This window comes from Bos javanicus, chromosome 24, assembly GCF_032452875.1.
Source record: "Bos javanicus breed banteng chromosome 24, ARS-OSU_banteng_1.0, whole genome shotgun sequence".
Taxonomy (NCBI): Eukaryota; Metazoa; Chordata; class Mammalia; order Artiodactyla; family Bovidae; genus Bos; species Bos javanicus.
The window spans coordinates 34,661,768-34,683,612 of NC_083891.1; the positions used below are offsets into that span (position 1 = coordinate 34,661,768).

The following is a 21,845-nucleotide window of genomic DNA, read 5'->3' on the forward strand; positions in this document are numbered from 1 at the left end:
AGCTTTTTGGTCAGGATCCCTTTACATTCTTAAAATTATATAGGACTCCAAATAGCTTTTGTTTTATGTCTGTTGTATCTATTGGCAGTTACTATGTATTAATTTAAATATATTTAATATATAATAAATAGCTAATAAATAATTACAGGTTAATATAAATAACTTTTTAGAAATTTATTATTTTATTCTCCCATGTTGTATAGGAGAACCTTAAGCATAGTCTCTTTTTTTTCGAACTTTAAACTTTGTATTTTGTTTCGGGGTGTAGCCAATTAACTAACAGTGTTGTGGTAGTTTCAGGTGAACAGCTAAGGGACTCACCATACATACGCATGTATCATCTTTCCCAAACTCCCTCCCATAAATAACTTTTTAAATGCAAAACTACTATCCCCCCCCCCCCAAAAAAAAAAGATTAGGGAAAGAATAGCAACTGTTTTACATTTTTGTAAATCTCCTTATTGTTTGACCTAATAAAAGACAGCTGGATTCTCCTATCAGCTTCTGCATTCAGTCTTTATGTTGTTCTGTTTGAAGCATACATCCAGCTGCACAGGGATGTGTTGGGAGGAGTGATTGAATAACATTTTGAATTAATTGTGATACTCTTCTTTGACTTTACAACAAAACTCAGAGTCTGAAACTATACCTATATCCTTTTCATACAGTGTTGCATTAATTTCATTGGTCTGTTTGCAGTTTGAATTGATCTTTTACTGGTATATGATTTTAATCTCGTGAGCCTTTGAAAGGGTCTCTGGAATCTGCAGGATCCCTGTCCCACACTTTGAGAACTACTGCTTTAAGGTAAATAATTTAATAGTTTAGATTAATGTAATTACGGAAGCTGAAAGGGATAATGGTAATATGGCAAGAGTTGACAAGTAGTTAAGTGAAATGAGGCATAATTAAGACAAACATTTTCTTTTTCATGCTTTCTTTTCATAAAAAATGATACATCAGTATATTAATTATTACAGCTAATTATTATTATAACTAATACTTAATAACTGCTTACGGTTCTAGAAACTGTTCTAAGAGCTTGGTATTAGGAAATGAGATGTTACTGTTGTCATTGTTGCTGTCATATTCATTTTTTTTGGCTTTATTTTCTTGATGTGGGTAGACAGTAGTATAATAAATTGTGGAGAATGGTGATAGTGGAATGACTTGACTGACAGCTGAATTTAAGGTGCCTTTAAGACATCAGGATGTATATGTCCAGTATGTTGTTGGATATCTGAGTAGCACTAGGGATGGAAACTGTGTTGGGCTATCATTTGTGTGTTAGTGGTCTACAGGTAGTAATCGAAAGTATGAGTATAAATGAAATGAGTTAATGTGTGTCTTTTGTGTTAAGAAACCAAACCTTGGGGAATACTAATTTGTAAGAGACTGGTGGAGGAAGATAATTTAAAAAATTAAATTGTCCATGTCTTTAAGAGTTTTAACTAATGATGTTGAGAATAATGTTGTTTTACTGAATGTCTATTATAAATCTAGTGTAGTAAAGAGATTTTTGTCTTTGAATGTTTGGAAAAATTTATTAAGGATAGTACCTGGTCAGGGAACTAAGATCCCACAAGCAGTGTGATCAGGAATAAAAAAAAATTTTTTAACTGAGATGTAATTTGAGATGGACTGTAAAATTCACCTAATTATATAATTTAGTGGATTTTAGTATGTTCAGACTTGAAACAGAGAAAAATTTATTAGGGACAGTACCTCGTATTACTGTATGTTTCTGTTGCATTCTCTGTTAATGGTATATTGTTGCTTCGGTTGTAACATTTTATATGTTTTTGGCTAGTGGTAATTCATTTAATTTTATGTTCCTTAACATGTTTTTTTTAATTTCTAAGTATTTATTGGCATTTTAGAACATGAAAAACACTTGAATTACCCTAAATAGGGGATAATGAATGGATTGGCAGGATACACAGAGAAATAAGGAAGAGAAGACTGTATTTGTAGAGCCAGATCTTGTGGAAGGAGAAAACAGGAATCATCAACACTAGGCCTTACAGAAATCAGAAGTTAGTTCAGGACTTAGAAGGTTGCTGAGAAAAGGTGCAGCTCTGGCATTTAGCTTACTTACAGGGTAAACCAAATGTTCATCCAGGGGTGATTTTTGCCTTCCAGGACATATTCAGTATTGCTGGGAATATGAATATATTTGACTGTAAGAACTGAGGGCAAAGTGCCACTGGTATCTAGTAGGTATGCTACTAGGGGTGTAGGGTGCTAACAGGGATGCTAGCTGTTAAAACATCCTCCATGCCCCCACCCCCATACTCCCTGTCACAGATTTTTATTTGCTCCAAAATATTAGTAGTGGCAGGATCGGAAACCTTGCATCACAGTGACTGTATTGGTTGCTTTGGGGTCAGGAATCTGCTGGAGAGCATAGGGACCACAGGTTCAGAATATAACTATTTATGAACTCCCTAAAGGCCCCCACCTTTGTTTCTTAAAGCAGGTACCTGTGGACATGGTGAATTTTCAAAAGAGGTTATGAATTTGACAAGCCACCAGTCTCAAACATAGAGTTTCCACATCACCCAGTAGTTATATTCTTAGGTATATACCCAAGAAACTTGAAAACATATGTTCACATGATAATTCATTCAGGATTATTCATAGCATTGCTCATGATAGCCAAGAGGTAGAAACATCCCATCAAACAATTTATCTACTGATGGATAGGTAAATAAAATGTAGTATATTTATACAGTGAAATAGTATCTGCCGGTAAAGAACAAGATCTTACAGATACATGCTGCAAACCTACTGAATGGAGAAGGAAATGGCAACCCACTCCAGTGCTCTTGCCTGGGAAATCCCATGGACAGAGGAGCCTGATGGGATACAGTCCATGGGGTCATAAAAGAGTCGGACACGGCTTAGCAACTAAACAACTCTACTTGAGCCCTGAAAGCATTAATGTTAAGTGAAAGAAGCCATCCACAAAAGGCCACACGTATTGATGATTTCATTTATATAAAACAGCCAGAATAGTGAAACCCATATCCACGGAAAGTGGATTTGTAACTATCAGGGACTGGAATGGGGTTGGGGATAGGGAATGACTGCACATGGGCTTGGGGTGGTGAAAAGATTCTGGACTTAGTGACAATTATTATACAACTCTGAACATAACTAAAATCCACTAAATTATATAATTAGGTGAATATTATAGTCCATCTCAAATTCAGATCAGATCAGATCAGTCGCTCAGTCATGTCCGACTCTTTGCGACCCCATGAATTGCAGCACGCCAGGCCTCCCTGTCCATCGCCAACTCCCGGAATTCACTCAGACTCACCTCCATCGAGTCAGTGATGCCATCCAGCCATCTCATCCTCTGTCGTCCCCCATCTCTCCTCTGTCGTCCCCTGGCCAATCCCTCCCAGCATCAGAGTCTTTTTCAGTGAGTCAACTCTTCGCATGAGGTGGCCAAAGTACTGGAGTTTCAGCTTTAGCATCATTCCTTCCAAAGAAATCCCAGGGCTGATCTCCTTCAGGATGGACTGGTTGGATCTCCTTGCAGTCCAAGGGACTCTCAAGAGTCTTCTCCAACACCACAGTTCAAAAGCATCAATTCTTCGGCACTCAGCCTTATTCACAGTCCAACTCTCACATCCATACATGACCACAGGAAAAACCATAGCCTTGACTAGACGGACCTTTGTTGGCAAAGTAATGTCTCTGCTTTTCAATATGCTATCTAGGCTGGTCATAACTGTCCTTCCAAGGAGTAAGCATCTTTTAATTTCATGGCTGCAGTCACCATCTGCAGTGATTTTGGAGCCCAGAAAAATAAAGTCTGGCACTGTTTCCACTGTTTCCCCATCTATTTCCCATGAAGTGATGGGACCGGATGCCATGATCTTTGTTTTCTGAATGTTGAGCTTTAAGCCAACTTTTTCACTCTCTTCTTTCACTTTCATCAAGAGGCTTTTTAGTTCTTCTTCACTTTCTGCCATAAGGGTGGTGTCATCTGCATATCTGAGGTTATTGATATTTCTCCCGGCAATCTTGATTCCAGTTTGTGTTTCTTCCAGTCCAGCATTTCTCATGATGTACTCTGCATATAAGTTAAATAAGTAGGGTGACAATATACAGGCTTGACATTTATTCTCCTATTTGGAAGCAGTCTGTTGTTCCATGTCCAGTTCTAACTGTTGCTTCCTGACCTGCATACAGATTTCTCAAGAGGCAGATCAGGTGGTCTGGTATTCCCATCTCTTTCAGAATTTTCTACAGTTTGTTGCGATCCACACAGTCAAAGGCGTTGGCATAGTCAATAAACCAGAAATAGATGTTTTTCTGGAACTCTCTTGCTTTTTCCATGACCCAACGTATGTTGGTAGTTTGATCTCTGGTTCCTCTGCCTTTTCTAAAACCAGCTTGAACATCAGGAAGTTCACGGTTCACATATTGCTGAAGCCTGGCTTGGAGAATTTTGAGCATTACTTTAGTAGCATGTGAGATGAGTGCAGTTGTGCGGTAGTTTGAGCATTCTTTGGCATTGCCTTTCTTTGGAATTGGAATGAAAACTGACCTTTTTCCAGTCCTGTGGCCACTGCTGAGTTTTCCAAATTTGCTGGCATATTGAGTGCAGCACTTTCACAGCATCATCTTTCAGGATTTGGAATAGCTAACTGGAATTCCATCACCTCCACTAGCTTTGTTCGTAGTGATGCTTTCTAAGGCCCACTTGACTTCACATTCCAGGATGTCTGGCTCTAGGTCAGTGATCACACCATCGTGATTATCTGGGTCATGAAGATCTTTTTTGTACAGTTCTTCTGTGTATTCTTGCCATCTCTTCTTAATATCTTCTGCTTCTGTTAGGTCCATACCATTTTTGTCCTTTATCGAGCCCATTTTTGCATGAAATATTCCTTTGGTATATCTGATTTTCTCGAAGAGATCTCTAGTCTTTCCCATTCTGTTGTTTTCCTCTATTTCTTTGCATTGATCGCTGAAGAAGGCTTTCTTATCTTTTCTTGCTATTCTTTGGAACTCTGCATTCAGATGTTTATATCTTTCCTTTTGTCCTTTGCTTTTTGCTTCTCTTCTTTTCACAGCTATTTGTAAGGCCTCCTCAGACAGCCATTTTGCTTTTTTGCATTTCTTTTCCATGGGGATGGTCTTGATCCCTGTCTCCTGTACAATCTCAAATTACATCTCAGTTAAAATTTTTTTTTTTTTAACTCCTGATCACACTGCTTGTGGGATCTTAGTTCCCTGACCAGGGATTGAATCTGGGCCCTTGGCAGTGAGAGCTTGGAGTCTTAACCACTGGACTGGCAGAGAATTCCCAATTGTAAAATGATTTTTAAAATATCACTTTAAACTTAAAATATATTGGGTGATGTAATCTAAATGCTTTAATGATTAAAATTTGAATATATTTTATCATAATGTACAATTTAGAAATTGGATGTACTCTTAAATTCTCAGGCACTTTCTAACATGTATCTTGTAAATTATCTTTCTATATAAGTATTGTGGATTTTCTGAAGTGATCGTTTTATGTTAAGTTTGATTATTGTTTTTTGGCCCCAATATTGATTTTATTAGAATTCTATTAAGAAGCTAGCTTTGGCTTGTTGGAGGGGTCTTGTCAATTTGTTAACAGGTGAGAGAATGCATTTTTATAAGATTTTATTTAATAGAAAGGGATGTTATTAAGGTATATAATGCTAGGTTAATAATGATTTAACATATAGGGCAAACTAAAGTGAACTAATCCTTACCATAACTGAACAGGTGAGTGGCAAATGCTGTAGATTTGTGTATCAGTTAACCTCTTTGTTCTGTTAGGGCCCAACTGCCATGTGTTAAAATATTTAGAAATTGGGAGGAAATGATGTAAAGTAATTCATAATTTTTAAAATTAAAATTTTTGTTGCTTAAGTAATAAAGGACATTAAATGTGTTTTTTCAAGTTATTATGCCTCAGAGGTTTGTGTCTGTGTGTGTGCATGCACAGTTGCTCAATCATGTCCGACTCTTTGCCACCCTATGGACTGTAGCCTGCCAGGCTCCTCTGTCCATGGTATTTTTTAGGCAAGAATACTGGAGTGGGTTGCCACTTTCTACTCCAGGGCAACCTGACCCAAGGATCAAACCTGTGTCTCTCTGGTTTCTTGCATTGGCGGGCAGATTCTTTAGCACTGTGCCACCTGGGAAGATAAACCTCTCAGGCTTCAGATCAGATCAGATCAGCCGCTCAGTCGTGTCCGACTCTTTGCGACCCCATGAACTGCAGCACGCCAGGCCTCCCTGTCCATCACCAACTCCCAGAGTTCACTGAGACTCAACGTCCATCGAGTCAGTGATGCCATCCAGCCATCTCATCCTCTGTCGTCCCCTTCTCCTCTTGCCCCCAATCCCTCCCAGCATCAGAGTCTTTTCCAATGACTCAACTCTTTGCATGAGGTGCCCAAAGTACTGGAGTTTCAGCTTTAGCATCATTCCTTCCAAAGAAATCCCAGGGCTGATCTCCTTCAGAATGGACTGGTCGGATCTCCTTGCAGTCCAAGGGACTCTCAAGACTCTTCTCCAACACCACAGTTCAAAAGCATCAATTCTTATGCGCTCAGCCTTCTTCACAGTCCAACTCTTACATCCATACATGACCACAGGAAAAACCATAGCCTTGACTAGATGAACCTTTGTTGGCAAAGTAATATCTCTGCTTTTGAATATGCTATCTAGATTGGTCATAACTTTCCTTCCACGGAGTAAGCGTCTTTTATTTCATGGCTGCAGTCACCATCTGCAGTGATTTTGGAGCCCAGAAAAATCAAGTCTGACACTGTTTCCACTGTTTCCCCATCTATTTCCCATGAAGTGGTGGGACCGGATGCCATGATCTTCGTTTTCTGAATGTTGAGCTTTAAGCCAACTTTTTCACTCTCTTCTTTCACCTTCATCAAGAGGCTTTTTAGTTTCTCTTCACTTTCTGCCATAAGGGTGATGTCATCTGCATATCTGAGGTTATTGATATTTCTCCCAGCAATCTTGATTCCAGCTTGTGTTTCTTCCAGTCCAGCGTTTCTCATGATGTACTCTGCATATAAGTTAAATAAACAGGGTGACAATATACAGCCTTGACATATTCATTCTCCTATTTGGAACCAGTCTGTTGTTCCATGTCCAGTTCTAACTGTTGCTTCCTGACCTGCATACAGATTTCTCAAGAGGCAGATCAGGTGGTCTGGTATTCCCATCTCTTTCAGAATTTTCCACAGTTTGTTGCGATCCACACAGTCAAAGGCGTTGGCATAGTCAATAAACCAGAAATAGATGTTTTTCTGGAACTCTCTTGCTTTTTCCATGACCCAGCGTATGTTGGTAGTTTGATCTCTGGTTCCTCTGCCTTTTCTAAAACCAGCTTGAACATCAGGAAGTTCACGGTTCACATATTGCTGAAGCCTGGCTTGGAGAATTTTGAGCATTACTTTAGTAGCATGTGAGATGAGTGCAGTTGTGCGGTAGTTTGAGCATTCTTTGGCATTGCCTTTCTTTGGGATTGGAATGAAAACTGACCTTTTTCCAGTCCTGTGGCCACTGCTGAGTTTTCCAAATTTGCTGGCATATTGAGTGCAGCACTTTCACAGCATCATCTTTCAGGATTTGGAATAGCTAACTGGAATTCCATCACCTCCACTAGCTTTGTTCGTAGTGATGCTTTCTAAGGCCCACTTGACTTCACATTCCAGGATGTCTGGCTCTAGGTCAGTGATCACACCATCGTGATTATCTGGGTCATGAAGATCTTTTTTGTACAGTTCTTCTGTGTATTCTTGCCATCTCTTCTTAATATCTTCTGCTTCTGTTAGGTCCCTACCATTTCTGTCCTTTATCGAGCTCATCTTTGCATGAAATGTTCCTTTGGTATCTCTGATTTTTCTTGAAGAGATCCCTAGTCTTTCCCATTCTGTTGTTTTCCTCTATTTCTTTGCATTGATCGCTGAAGAAGGCTTTCTTATCTCTTGCTATTCTTTGGAACTCTGCATTCAGATGTTTATATATTTCCTTTTCTCCTTTGCCTTTTGCTTCTCTTCTTTTCACAGCTATTTGTAAGGCCTCCCCAGACAGCCATTTTGCTTTTTTGCATTTCTTTTCTATGGGAATGGTCTTGATCCCTGTCTCCTGTACAATGTCACAAATCTCATTCCATAGTTCATCAGGCACTCTATCTATCAGATAGAGGCCCTTAAATCTATTTCTCACTTCTACTGTATAATCATATGGGATTTGATTTAGGTCATACCTGAATGGTCTAGTGGTTTTCCGTACTTTCTTCAACATAAATCTGAATTTGGCAATAAGGAGTTAATGGTCTGAGCCACAGTCAGCTCCTGGTCTTGTTTTTGCTGACTGTATAGAGCTTCTCCATCTTTGGCTGCAAAGAATATAATCAATCTGATTTCGGTGTTGACCATCTGGTGATGTCCATGTATAGAGTCTTCTCTTGTGTTGTTGGAAGAGGGTGTTTGTTATGACCAGTGCATTTTCTTGGCAAAACTCTATTAGTCTTTGCCCTGCTTCATTCCGTATTCCAAGGCCAAATTTGCCTCTTACTCCAGGTGTTTCTTGACTTCCTACTTTTGCATTGCAGTCCCCTATAATGAAAAGGACATCTTTTTTGGGTGTTAGTTCTAAAAGGTCTTGTGGGTCTTTATAGAACCGTTCAACTTCAGCTTCTTCAGCGTTTCTGGTTGGGGCATAGACTTGGATTACTGTGATATTGAATGGTTTGTCTTGGAAACGAACAGAGATCATTCTGTCGTTTTTGAGATTGCATCCAAGTATTGCATTTCGGACTCTTCTGTTGACCATGATGGCTAGTCCATTTCTTCTGAGGGATTCCTGCCCGCAATAGTAGATATAATGGTCATCTAAGTTAAATTCACCCATTCCAGTCCATTTCAGTTCGCTGATTCCTAGAATGTCAACATTCACTCTTGCCATCTCTTGTTTGACCACTTCCAATTTGCCTTGATTCATGGACCTAACATTCCAGGTTCCTATGCAATATTGCTCTTTACAGCATCGGACCTTGCTTCTATCACCAGTCACATCCACAGCTGGGTATTCTTTTTGCTTTGGCTCCATCCCTTCATTCTTTCTGGAGTTATTTCTCCACTGATCTCCAGTAGCATATAGGGCCCCTACTGACCTGGGGAGTTCCTCTTTCAGTATCCTATCATTTTGCCTTTTCGTACTGATCATGGGGTTCTCAAGGCAAGAATACTGAAGTGGTTTGCCATTCCCTTCTCCGGTGGACTACATTCTATCAAATCTCTCCACCATGACCCGCCCATCTTGGGTTGCCCCACGGGCATGGCTTAATTTCATTGAGTTAGACAAGGCTGTGGTCCTCTAATCTTGGGTAAATCTGGGGTTTCCCAGAAAATTTAACTATAATATGTATTAGTTATTGTTGTATGAGAAACTGCCCTACAACTCAGTGGTTTAAAACTGTGTAAGCAATTGTTGATTATACATCTGTAAGCTGCTGTGGGTTAGATGATTTATGTTAAAGTGACTTGAATTATGCTTTGCTGTGAGTGTGGGTGGGCTTGGTGCCTCATTAGGGGTTTGGCTCCGGTTTACTGTTTGTGTTTCTTCTGGAGCCTGAGCTGAAGAGGCAGCATCTACCTGCTGAACTCTTCTTCTGGTAATGGCAGAAGTAGGAAGACCAATTGCACAAAGACATTTTAGATCTCTCTCTCTCTTTTCTGCTAACATCCCATTGGCCAAGTCATCAGATGGCAAAGCTGTAGGGGCAGGGAAGTATGCTCTGTCCACCATGAGGCCAAAGTAAGACATATGGTCAAGCTGAGCCTCTGATGAGAAGGAAAATAATATACTCCTTCCATGGAGGTGCAGTTTGGGGTAGAAGATCGTGATTATTTTCAGAGAAAAATCAAATTTATTATATGGTATAAGAAAATGAGATGTAATCATATTGAACTGCAAGATTTTTGTATATCAAGTGAAAAATCGTCACTAAGCCATTGTTAGTCTAGCTTAGTCCAAGTTGTTCTAATAGTTAATAGACAGTTAATAGATGATACTGTTTTTGTATTCTCATGTTTTTTAATAGATTGTTTTACTTTAGCTATATAGAATTCTTTTTTTTTTAAAGATTAATAGCCAAACACATGGAAGCTGTTAGAAGTATCATTCATTAGAAGCATCATCTATCAACTTGAAGAAAAAAATTATATGTAATTTTCATTTCAATAAGGTAAGTAGCTTATATTGTTATAATTTAGTGCCTTCAAAGATAATTGGTCCGTATGCCAAATACACTTAAATATATTCAAAGAAATGTGACTTTTTTGGACAAGATTATATGTTCACATAATAAAATGGAGTATATAGTGGAAAGTAAGCTTTCTTTCCCCACACTTCTTGCACTTGGTCCCGTAGTTCTCTTTCTCGGAAGTCTTCACTGTTACTAATTTCTTGGGCATCCTTCCAACCTATTGTGTTCACAGGCAAGCATACGTTTCTATACCTTTCCTTCCTCCCACTGTCTTCCTTTTTTCTTTTTATGACAAGGGGAAGTCCGCCCTGTTATGCACCTTGCTTTATTTGGTTTAACTGTGTTTCTCAGTTGTAGGTCCATATCAGTTACTTAGAGTTCTATTTTGGGGGTAGATTTACTAAAGCATAATGTATGTATAAAACACAGCAGCCTTTTAAAGTGTAGAGTTTGGTGGATTTTGACAGATTTGCACGTTCTTGGAAGTACCATCACAATCACGACAGAGATTATTTCTATTACCTCCAAAAGTCTCTCTCTCCCTCTGCTCCTACCCTAGGCAGTGACTCATCTATTTTCTGTTACTATAGATAAGTTTTCCTTTTCTAGAATTTCATAAAAGTAAAATACTTTATGTACTCTTTGTGTCTAGCCCTTTTCATTCAACATCATGATTGTGAAGTTCATTCATGTGGCTCCAAGCACTGTTCCTTTTGATTGCTGAGTGTTCTGTTGTACTGAAACATCATATTTTTGTTTCCCCATTCACCTGGGTAATAATTGGGATGGCTGTGTGGGGATCTTTCCCTTTATGTGAGTCCCATTTTCTCCCCATCTTGTGGTACTGCCCATTTCTGCTGCTTGAGAGATTCTCTGGTTTAAGTAGAGTTGGTTCTCACTTGGCTTTCCTCAATTTCCAGTTTAGGATCAGGTTTCTTTGAGTGTGGAGGTTATTTGTCCTTCTTTGTAGCTTCTGTACTTTTAATTTTTGTCATCTACACTTTTGTTTTTATCCTTTGGGTTTATGGTTTTGTCTTGCTTCAATTTAATCTATTGCTTTTTTTTTTAAGTATTACATGAGAGTAGACATAAATGTTGTGTATTTAAATCTGTCTTTTTATCTGTCACTATTTTTCTATGAATGTAATTATTTACATGCACTATTTTTCCTCAAAGTAGGATTTTGCTTTACTAGCTTAACCACTGTATGTATGATGATTTTTTTTGTTACAAAGTTTTTCTAAAATGTAAAATTGAAATAGAAAAGCTTACTTCATTGGATGCACGTGCCATAGTTTACTTCAGATTAGAAATACTATACTTAAGTGTAAATGGAGCTCTGAAAACTAATGTTAGGGACAGGGTAAAATTATGGAGTATAGATTAATATATTGATTAATAGATGAGATGTAAATAATTACATCTTTGTACTTTATAAACATTTCTCAATATTTTACTTTTAGGTGCTGTATAATGTGTTAAAAGGAAATTATAAGGAATGATTTTGTCAAATTCTATGAGTTATGGTGGCTGAAAGATCAAATGTTTCTTGTGGGAAAGGAAATGTAAGTAACCTCAAGGAGAGATTGATTTTCAGCTATTCTCTGTTTATTTAAGACAGGTTTTCGATTTATAAGACTATACTTAGGGTACATTTTCCTGTTAGCCTTAAGTATGCTGCCCCTTCAGCTTGGCCCCAGAAGAAACACAAACAGTAAAATAGAGCCAAACCCCTAATGAGGCACCAAGCCCACCCACACCCACAGCAAAGCCTAACCCACAACAGCTTCAGTTCAGTTCGGTTCAGTTGCTCAGTCGTGTCCGACTCTTTGCAACCCCATGAATCGCAGCACGCCAGGCCTCCCTGTACATCACCAACTCCTGGAGTTCACTCAAACTCACATCCGTCTATCGAGTCGGTGATGCCATCCAGCCATCTCATCCTCTGTCGTCCCCTTCTCCTCCTGCCCCCAATCCCTCCCAGCATCAGAGTCTTTTCCAATGAGTCAACTCTTCGCATGAGGTGGCCAAAGTACTGGAGTTTCAGCTTTAACGTCATTCCTTCCAAAGAAATCCCAGGGCTGATCTCCTTCAGAATGGACTGGTTGGATCTCCTTGCAGTCCAAGGGACTCTCAAGACTCTTCTCCAACACCACAGTTCAAAAGCATCAATTCTTCGGCGCTCAGCTTTCTTCACAGTCCAACTCTCACATCCATATATGACCACAGGAAAAACCATAGCCTTGACTAGATGGACCTTTGTTGGCAAAGTAATATCTCTGCTTTTGAATATGCTATCTAGGTTGGTCATAACTTTCCTTCCAAGGAGTAAGCTTCTTTTAATTTCATGGCTGCAGTCACCATCTGCAGTGATTTTGGAGCCCAGAAAAATAAAGTCTGACACTGTTTCCACTGTTTCTCCATCTATTTCCCATGAAGTGATGGGACTGGATGCCATGATCTTCATTTTCTGAATGTTGAGCTTTAAGCCAACTTTTTCACTCTCTTCTTTCACCTTCATCAAGAGGCTTTTTAGTTCCTCTTCACTTTCTGCCATAAGGGTGATGTCATCTGCATATCTGAGGTTATTGATATTTCTCCCAGCAATCTTGATTCCAGCTTGTGCTTCTTCCAGCCCAGCGTTTCTCATGATGTACTCTGCATTTAAGTTAAATAAGCAGGGTGACAGTATACAGCCTTGACGTACTCCTTTTCCTATTTGGAACTAGTCCGTTGTTCCATGTCCAGTTCTAACTGTTGCTTCCTGACCTGCATATAGGTTTCTCAAGAGGCAAGTCAGGTGGTCTGGTATTCCCTTCTCTTGAAGAATTTCCCACAGTTTATTGTGATCCACAACAGTCCAACAACAATTGCTTATACAGTTTTAAAGTGTATTTTAAGTATACACACTAAGTATTTGAAAGAGTAACATTTTTTGTAAGTTGTGGTTATTTCTTTGTAGTGTTAGCATTGCCAAATTCTTGGATTGTACAAAATTTAATGTTTGTTTTTTTATTTTTCCAGAAATGCCAGCACAAAAGGAAATCTTTATTAATAGAGTATTTTATTAAACGGACGTGGTTAAATAAGAACTTTAAATCAACAGACTCAGCAAACAAGCAAAGAAACGTGTTAGCTATAAGACATGTTTCTAATGAATCAAAGTCCAATAACTGTAGACTTCAGAAGAAAAAAATTTTCAAAAACTTTGTCAAATCAGACGGGTCAGTGATAAATAACTTATCCAGTCATAGGGCTAGGCCTGAAAACAAATTTAATTGAAACATTAACAAAACAGATCAAACTTGAATTAAAATTTTTGTCATAAAAAGTTCTGAAAATATTAGCTTAGATTTTAATTTTTCTCAAATATCTATTGCCTTGTCGAAAGTAAAGCAAATATTATTCAGCCTTCATGCCGTAAGGATGACAGAAATCTTAGCAGACTAGTACTTTTGTTGAAAATGTGTACCAGTATCAGTTGAATTTTTTAGACCTGCTCAGAGATAATACTAGACATTCAGCATTTATTATTTACTAGGACACAAAAATTTCGAAAATACTCAGAAAAGGAGGACCTTACTCAGGAATGATGTCCATTCAGGAGAAATCAAAAGAAAATTCCTCTAGTGTTATTAAAAAGAATGAAGATAAGAATTTAGAAACACAAGTTCAAGGTTCTCCAAAAAATCTAGCAAAAAAATCAGATCCAAAGGAAGCTATAAAATCACTGGTTAAATCTTCAAATGAAAGTAAAGTGAATCAGCCTGAATTAGGAACATGCATGAGCACAAGGTCAGCATCCACTGATAAAAGAGCTAGTAAATCTACTAATAAAAATATGGTGACTGTAAAGGGACATTCACAACAGGAATCTACAAAACAGAAGAAAATATCTCAGAAAAAAACAGTGCACGAAACCCCTAAATCAAGTGAACAGCTCAACCGGAGATCACAAAGACTACAACAGCTAACAGAGGTTTCAACAAGGTCTCTGCGTAGTAGAGAAATTCAGGGTCAGGCTCAAGCAGTTAAACAGAGTTTGCCGCCAACAAAAAAAGAGCACTGTAACAATACTCAGAGTAAATCAAATAAAGCTAAAACAAATCAGAAACATGTGAAAAGAAAAGTATTGGAAATAAAGTCTGATTCTAAAGAGGAAGAAAATTCTGTCACTAATGAAGCGATCAATTCCCCCAAAGGAAAAAAGCGCAAAGTGGAGCATCAGACGGCTTATACTTCTGGTTCTCAGTGCATAAAAGGATCTGAAAAGTGTCTGGAGAATACTAGAAAAGAAGAAACAAAATCTTCTTCTGAGATAAAAAGATCCAAAGTAGCTACTTCAGTGGTCTCTAAAAAGAACGAGATGAAGAAGTCAGTTCACACACAAGTGAATAATAGTGCAAAATCCCAAAAAAGTCCACAGCCATCAGTGCCTGAACAAACTGGAGACAATGGGCTGGAGCAAGCAGGAACAAGCAAACGCGGGAGCATTCTCCAGCTCTGTGAAGAAATTGCTGGTGAAATTGAGTCAGATACTGTAGAGGTAAAAAAGGAATCTTCACAAATGGAAAGTGTAAAGGAGGAGAAGCCTACAGAAATAAAATTGGAAGAGACAGAGACTGAAAGACAAATACTTCATCAGAAGGAAGCGAATCAGGACGTCCAGTGTAATCGTTTCTTCCCCAGTAGAAAAACAAAGCCTGTGAAATGTATACTAAATGGAATAAACAACTCAACTAAAAAGAACTCCAACTGGACTAAAATTAAACTCTCAAAATTTAACTCTGTGCAGCAAAATAAATTAGACTCTCAATTTTCCCCTAAATCGGGCTTATTACGAACCAGTTTTTCACTACCTGCGTTAGAAACGCATCAGCAAGTGACGCAAAGTACATTTTTAGGGTCAAAACCATATGGTGATAAAAATAAAGCTTGCCAGCAGGAAGAAATGAAAGAAGTTAATTCTGAAGATGTTACACCTAATGATATTACAGTTGAAATGAATAAAATCCCCAAAAAGGCTCCTGAAAATTGTCATTTGGGTAATCAGATAAAACCACCTCCTGACCAACCATTGGATAAGCAGAAGAAAGATGCTTTTGAATCAACACCGGATAAGGTAATCTATTTTCATTATGTACCTGGAGGTGTCTGAGTATTTTCTGATAAGAATTAAGTGTTTATAACATACTTTAGCTTAAGAATTAAGTTGTAAAAGATGGAAGAGTCATTTGGTAAGGAGTTAGCAAGAGTTTCATTAACCTGGTCTTGTAGTGAGTGATAGAACTTACTGACTCCTTTAGATGCCTCATATTTACATGAATGCATGTCATTGTTTCCTTATTTTCACCCTTCATTTTTATTTTATGTGAAGCACAAACCTGTCAAATTCTAGCTTTTCATTTTCATTTAACACACTGGTTTGTTTCCTTTTTCTATTAATTGTAACCAAAGAAACTGTTTCATAGTGAGTGACTAAAATGTGGAACTTGAAATTGGGCTCAGTTCTGATCAAGTTGTTAAAATAACTTCATCTGGCACAAGTCAACTTTTCACCACCTGGTAAAACTTGAGTATTTCTAGCAGAGATGCCTTTTGCTTTGACTTGTGCAGCCATTTTGAACAGTTGGCAGATAAAATGCCTGAAGGATGTAAATAATTCAGTCCTCAGGCTAAGAATAAAATTGTAGTGGGCAAAACTTTTGTAAATGGGAAAGTAAATTGAAAAACAGAATCTAAATATCTGGAAGAAACTTGATTACCTAAGAAGTAGTTTTGAAACTTTATAAAAGCAGCTGAACCATTTCGTTCCAAATTAAGATGTAGTTGAAATATCAATATATAAAATCAGTAGGCAGAACTTTAGTACTCTATAATACTGATTTTTAAAACTCCACCAATTTTGTTTCAGTTATTTAATTTTATAATGAGAAAGCTGAGAGCAGTAGAAGAATGTGGATTAGGCCACGTGTTTGGTGGCACAAATAGATTTGAATTCAGCTGTCCTGATTTTCAGTCCTTAATTCTTTCTACAGTGACATACTCTGGATATAAGAAGATCATTTGAGGAAAAAAAGTCACTTGAAAGTTTTACAAGTGATTTAAAGTTCTCTTTCAAGGCATTTGGGTCTAGAAGCAAATTTGAGTGAGTAAGGAGTCAGGGTTTGTGTCAGAAGCCCCCAAAATAGACCACTGTTTATTCTCATTGATACATGGGTATTTTAATAGTTGTAAAAAAATATACCACACTTTATTTATGGTTTCCTCTGTGAACGCCCTTTTATGTTGTTTCCAACTTTTTCACTGATACCAACAATGTGATTACTATATAAAGAGTGGTTAGGAGATGTGGTGTTGAACATATCGTTTCAAGACATTATTGAGTGCCTGCTGCATTCAAGACACCATGCTAATAAGGCTATAGAAGATGGTCTGTGTCCCGCCTTTAATGAACTTACATTGTACTAGTCATTTAGAGGTTTCTCTTCTTCCCATAAGTACTAAGATGTTTAGTGAAGCCATCATAATAGCTTTTGTTTAATGAACACTGCTTCTTTATTAAGCAAAGGAGAGCTTCATATAATTGTTACCACATTCTACAGCATGAGTTCTATTACTATCCATGTATTGCAGGTGAGGAGAGTGAGGCTTAGAGATTTGAGTGAAGCTTAGAGATCTGTGTAACATGTAAGTGATGGAGCCAGGCTTTCAACTGAGATTGACTGGCTTCAGAATCTAGCTGGATTTATACTTGGGAAAGTAGAAGAGTGTAAAAAAGCAAACTTTACACCATTTGAAAACTTTTTCTGTGGCTGTCTGCAATTTTTCTTCTTTTTATTACATGGTGTCAGTCTCAAAAGTACTGAAAAATGATGATGGTTAGTAAGGCTAAGCATCTGTCTGATAGGCCTTCTGAATTCTTTGGGCTGAATTTAAAGTATTTGGATTTTATGAATTTTAAAGCTCAATTATTTTATGATTTTTTTTAAACTAGTAATTCTAGCTTCCTAATGGAGATTGATTACTAACATGTCATTATTTTTATTGTTTTTAATTTTTCTGCCTTTTAATGACAAAAATGTTCATATTTCAAAAATGTAATGTTCAAGAATAATGTTAGGAGTTCTCTGTAACAGTTACAATACAGATAGATACAGACACACATGAAAAAGTTATCTGTTCACCACCACATTTCCATTCCTCTGAGATAGCTACTGTGTGAGTTTGCACTATTTTCCTTTATTAGTTATTGAGTATCTACTTTGACAGAGTTCTGATTTAGGAGCTCTTAGAAATACAAGGATAGATATAATAAGTCTTGCTCCTAAGACTATTAGGAGATTAAAAAATATATACTTGAAACGATATACTTAAGTATATATATACACAAAAATATACTTACATATATACATATGTGGAGAAGGCAATGGCACCCCACTCCAGTACTCTTGCCTGGAAAATTCCATGGACGGAGGAGCCTGGTAGGCTGCAGTCCATGGGGTCGCTAAGATTTGGGCACGACTGAGCGACCTCACTTTCACTTTTCTCTTTCCTGCATTGGAGAAGGAAATGGCAACCTACTCCAGTGTTCTTGCCTGGAGAATCCCAGGGACAGGGGAGCCTGGTGGGCTGCTGTCTATGGGGTCGCACAGAATCAGACATGACTGAGGCGACTTAGCAGCAGCAGCAGCATATACATATGCAAATGTACTTAAGAGTATATAGGAGATTAATAAATAACTAATTCAAAATAGAAAGTGATAAGGGCATGAAAGATGGATGAGGTAATTGGGAAATTTGGGGAAAAGGAATGGAAAACTTGGAAGAGATTTCATGGAAGGGGTTAATATTTAATGACTTGAGTTTATACAGGGGTAAGCTGTTGTAGATTAGCATTGTTCAGTAGAGATAAAGTGTGAGCCACATAAATTGTTTAAAAATTTCTGCTAGCCACATTTAAAAAAATTGGTAAAGTTAATCTATATTACTTGTCATGTAAAAATAATGGTTCAATGTGTCATGAGTTTTAAAAATTGAGATGTTTTACTTTTTTTTTTGGTACTATTACCTCAAAATCTGGTAGGTGATTTACATCTGCAGTAAATCACAGATTAGTCATATCACATTTTAAGTGCCCAAGAATGAGCTGTTGTAATGGACAGTGAGACTTAGGTAGATGAAACCCAGAAAAAGTATAGAGCCGGCAGATATGGAGTGTATCTGTGGGAGAGGTAAAGTTTTCAGTCTAGCATGAAGGGGAATAATAAGAGTTGATGCTGAGAGGAAGGGTAGCTTGTAGGGAGATCATAAAGAGACTTTTTAAAGGCATATCTTGTGTGAATTACTCCATATATGATCTTAAATTTTCTTAGTATAGTGCTAAAATTCACTGAAAATATTGTAGTAAGACCCAAAGGTTGATACAAAAGTGAATATTAACATTTTGGATTATATGTGCTTAGAATTGCAGCCTGTGTTTGGAATCTAAGCTTGAAAACAATCCAGTGGAAAATGCCACTACTGTCTCAACTCTGCTCAGTCAAGCAAAAATCGATACAGGAGAGAATAAATTTCCAGGTAATACTTTGAAAGTATTGTTTAGATTTCTCAGTGGTCAGAGATTTTTTTTGTCAGAATAACAGAAGACTATATCCACTATCAAACCCGTGAAATCCTTCTTTTAACCATTGCTTATGTTTTTCAAATGTGTGATAACTATTCTTTGAAGGGGGAGAATTGCGTCTGTTAATTGGGTTGTGTACAGTACTTATGGAGAAGGCAATGGCACCCCACTCCAGTACTCTTGCCTGGAAAATTCCATGGACGGAGGAGCCTGGTAGGCTGCAGTCCATGGGTTCGCTAAAGAGTCGGGCACGACTGAGCGACTTCACTTTCACTTTTCTCTTTCCTGCATTGGAGAAGGAAACGGCAACCCACTCCAGTGTTCTTGCCTGGAGAATCCCAGGGACGGGGGAGCCTGGTGGGCTGCCATCTATGGGGTCACACAGAGTCAGACACGACTGAGGCGACTTAGCAGCAGCAGCAGCAGTACAGTACTTAAGGTGATTCTTTGACTCCCTACCAAAACTACTTTGCTTTTAAATCTTTTATTTTGTTTGTGAACTTACTTTCTGGAGAAGTGTTATTTAATGAACTGCTTAAATTAATGATGGCAGTTTATTTTTCAAGTATAAATGACTAGTTTACCAGGTTCTTATCTTTAAACCTTAATTACTCAGTTTTCCATCTTAGTAATTGTATCTTTGAATTAAATCAGTTCTTATATATAGTCTGTTCACTTTTACCATAAAAAACTTTATTTTTGTAACCTAATGAATATTTTGAGGGTAATTCCCTGGCAGTCTAGTGGTTAGGACTCAGCGCTTTTTCTGCAGGGGCACGAGTTACGTCCCTGGTTGGGGAATTAAGATCCCACAAGCTGAATGGCATGGCCCTAAAAATTGGGCAGTATAGTCTTTGAATCCTTGAATAGCAATTTGTTCACCTACATCAGATGAAGCACCAGGAGATACAGAAAAGAAATTCCTAAATATTATGTTCATATAATTGATTGCATTGCATATGTCATTTAACCTTTTCACTTAGGAGTGCTTAGTTGCTAAGGTGTGTTTGACTCTTGTGACCCCATGGACTGTAACCCACCAGGCTCCTTGTCCCTGGAATTTCCCTGACCCACCAGGGACGCCCTTAGTTGGGGAAGGGGAAGTATAATATGAGTACCAGAAATGCATTTATTCGTTAGAAAATTAATTGTTATTGCATTATTTGATTAGTAATATGATTAAAGGACTTCCCTGGTGGCTCAGTGGTAAAGAATCTAAACTGCCTGCAGTGCAGGAGACGTGGGTTCGATCCCTGGGTTAGGAAGATCCCCTGGAGAAGGAAATAGCAACCCACTCCAGTAGTCTTGCCTGGGAAATCCTGTGACAAAGGGGCCTGGTGGGCAGCAATCCATGGAGACGAAAGAGTCAGACACTACTGAGCACTTAAACCACCACCAATGTGATTAAAACTCCAGAGACTACAGGTTTTTTTAAGCTAATGTTTTCCTTTATTTCTGTTTAGAGACTGAATAATTGTGAAAGCATTATTGTGAACAATTATGAAAGCATTTAAACAATTTCCTTTATTGTTCAGTGCTAGTAATTATTGCTGAAACTAGAGACACACTGTTAATCTACCATTAGATCTCTCTGCAGCTCTGTAGAGCTTTTTTGCCTCTTCTCTGAAGAGAAATTCCTAGAAAGGTGACTCTAATTTTATCAAATGGTATTTATTAAAAATAAAGCATTTAGTGCATTGAGGTTGTTTTTCTTCCTGATAATTTTTAACTGTTAGGTGGAGGGCTAGTACAAAGCTTAGTAATAACCCATCTTTTTATTAAATCACAGGTTCGATTCCCAAACAGCACAGTGTACTCTGTAATCAGACATCTAAGACGAGTGATAACAGGTAAGGTATTAGTTTAATATAAGTATAAATATGAGAACTTCAGAATTTTATACTTGGAAGTTTTGAGTTCGGGGAATTTTTTCCCTTGAAAGGCTGCATTAGTAATCATCAGTTTTTCACACAGATGTGATAGAAATTTTGTTTTTAGTGTATTTTTTTTTCTGTGTCTACACATAGTGTTTTGCAACTTTTAGTTTTTTCTCAGTGTGTTATGGAAGATAGAAAAGATATTTTCTACCTTCTTTCCTCATTCTTTTAAATTCTGTATTAGATTCCATTGTGCATATGTTCCATTGTTTATTAACAGTTCTCTATTGAAACCATGGTTGTTTCTAGTTTATTTCTATCAGAAAAAAAGTCCTGCAATAAACACTTATCTTTGTCCACTTATGTGGCTCAATCTAGGATAAATTCATAGCTGTAGAATTTAACCTGCCTTGCCAAATTTCCTTGCAAAGTGGTTGAGTCTTATACTCCCAGCAACAATATATGAGAATGCTCCTTTTGCCCAAAAAGCCTCATGATATATATTAGCAACATGTAAAAATGTTTCAGTATATTGAAAGCCTTTTGTTCTGTCTTTACTTTCAAAATAAATTAGTATACATTTTTGCTTTACTGATTACTGAAAACAGTATTTAGGACAAACAGTAGTGACTCAAATTGCTGAAACTATGAAACTTAAAACTTATTCATACTATAGTAGGTACTACATTTTTTTGTTTTTATGTTGCAAATGAATTATTTCTTTGGGTTTCCTTTTGGTTTTTAAAAGGTTATTTCCCCGCCCCCACACCCCTTGGAATTTTATTTGTCACAGTGTTGTATAGAAAATCCTAAGTATTTTTCTACCAGTGATTTGAAATGATATGGATCTATAACATTTAATGGTTGGTTGGTTGGTTGGTTGTTTTTTCAAAGGGAGATACCACCAAATCATTCTTGGCCCAAGTGTAATTCCCATTTGGAGATAACAATTCCAAAAGACTTGAAACTCAAAGAAGCAGAGAAAGCTGATGAAAAACAGTTGATCATAGTAAGTATACAATTTGACCTTTTAGCTAAAATGTATTAC

General features: G+C 37.6%; 1 protein-coding gene across 5 annotated transcripts in view; it reads left to right on the plus strand.

Moving 5' to 3' along the window:
* The window catches only part of ESCO1 (establishment of sister chromatid cohesion N-acetyltransferase 1), a 43,537-nt gene that overhangs the window by 2,805 nt on the left and 18,887 nt on the right, over positions 1-21,845 (plus strand). For 2 of the 5 annotated variants that reach the window (XR_009733260.1, XM_061399788.1), the window contains exons 2-7: positions 10,172-10,273; positions 11,758-11,859; positions 13,319-15,416; positions 18,760-18,874; positions 20,710-20,770; positions 21,692-21,806. Coding sequence is in view for 4 of the 5 variants with exons in the window: in XM_061399788.1 (XP_061255772.1) it covers positions 13,884-15,416; positions 18,760-18,874; positions 20,710-20,770; positions 21,692-21,806 (1,824 nt within the window). In the remaining variant the exon portion in view is untranslated. Of the gene's footprint in view, positions 1-699; positions 808-10,171; positions 10,301-11,599; positions 11,860-13,318; positions 15,417-18,759; positions 18,875-20,709; positions 20,771-21,691; positions 21,807-21,845 lie in introns of all 5 variants that reach the window. The other 3 variants (XM_061399789.1, XM_061399791.1, XM_061399790.1) reach the window with 3 other exon arrangements.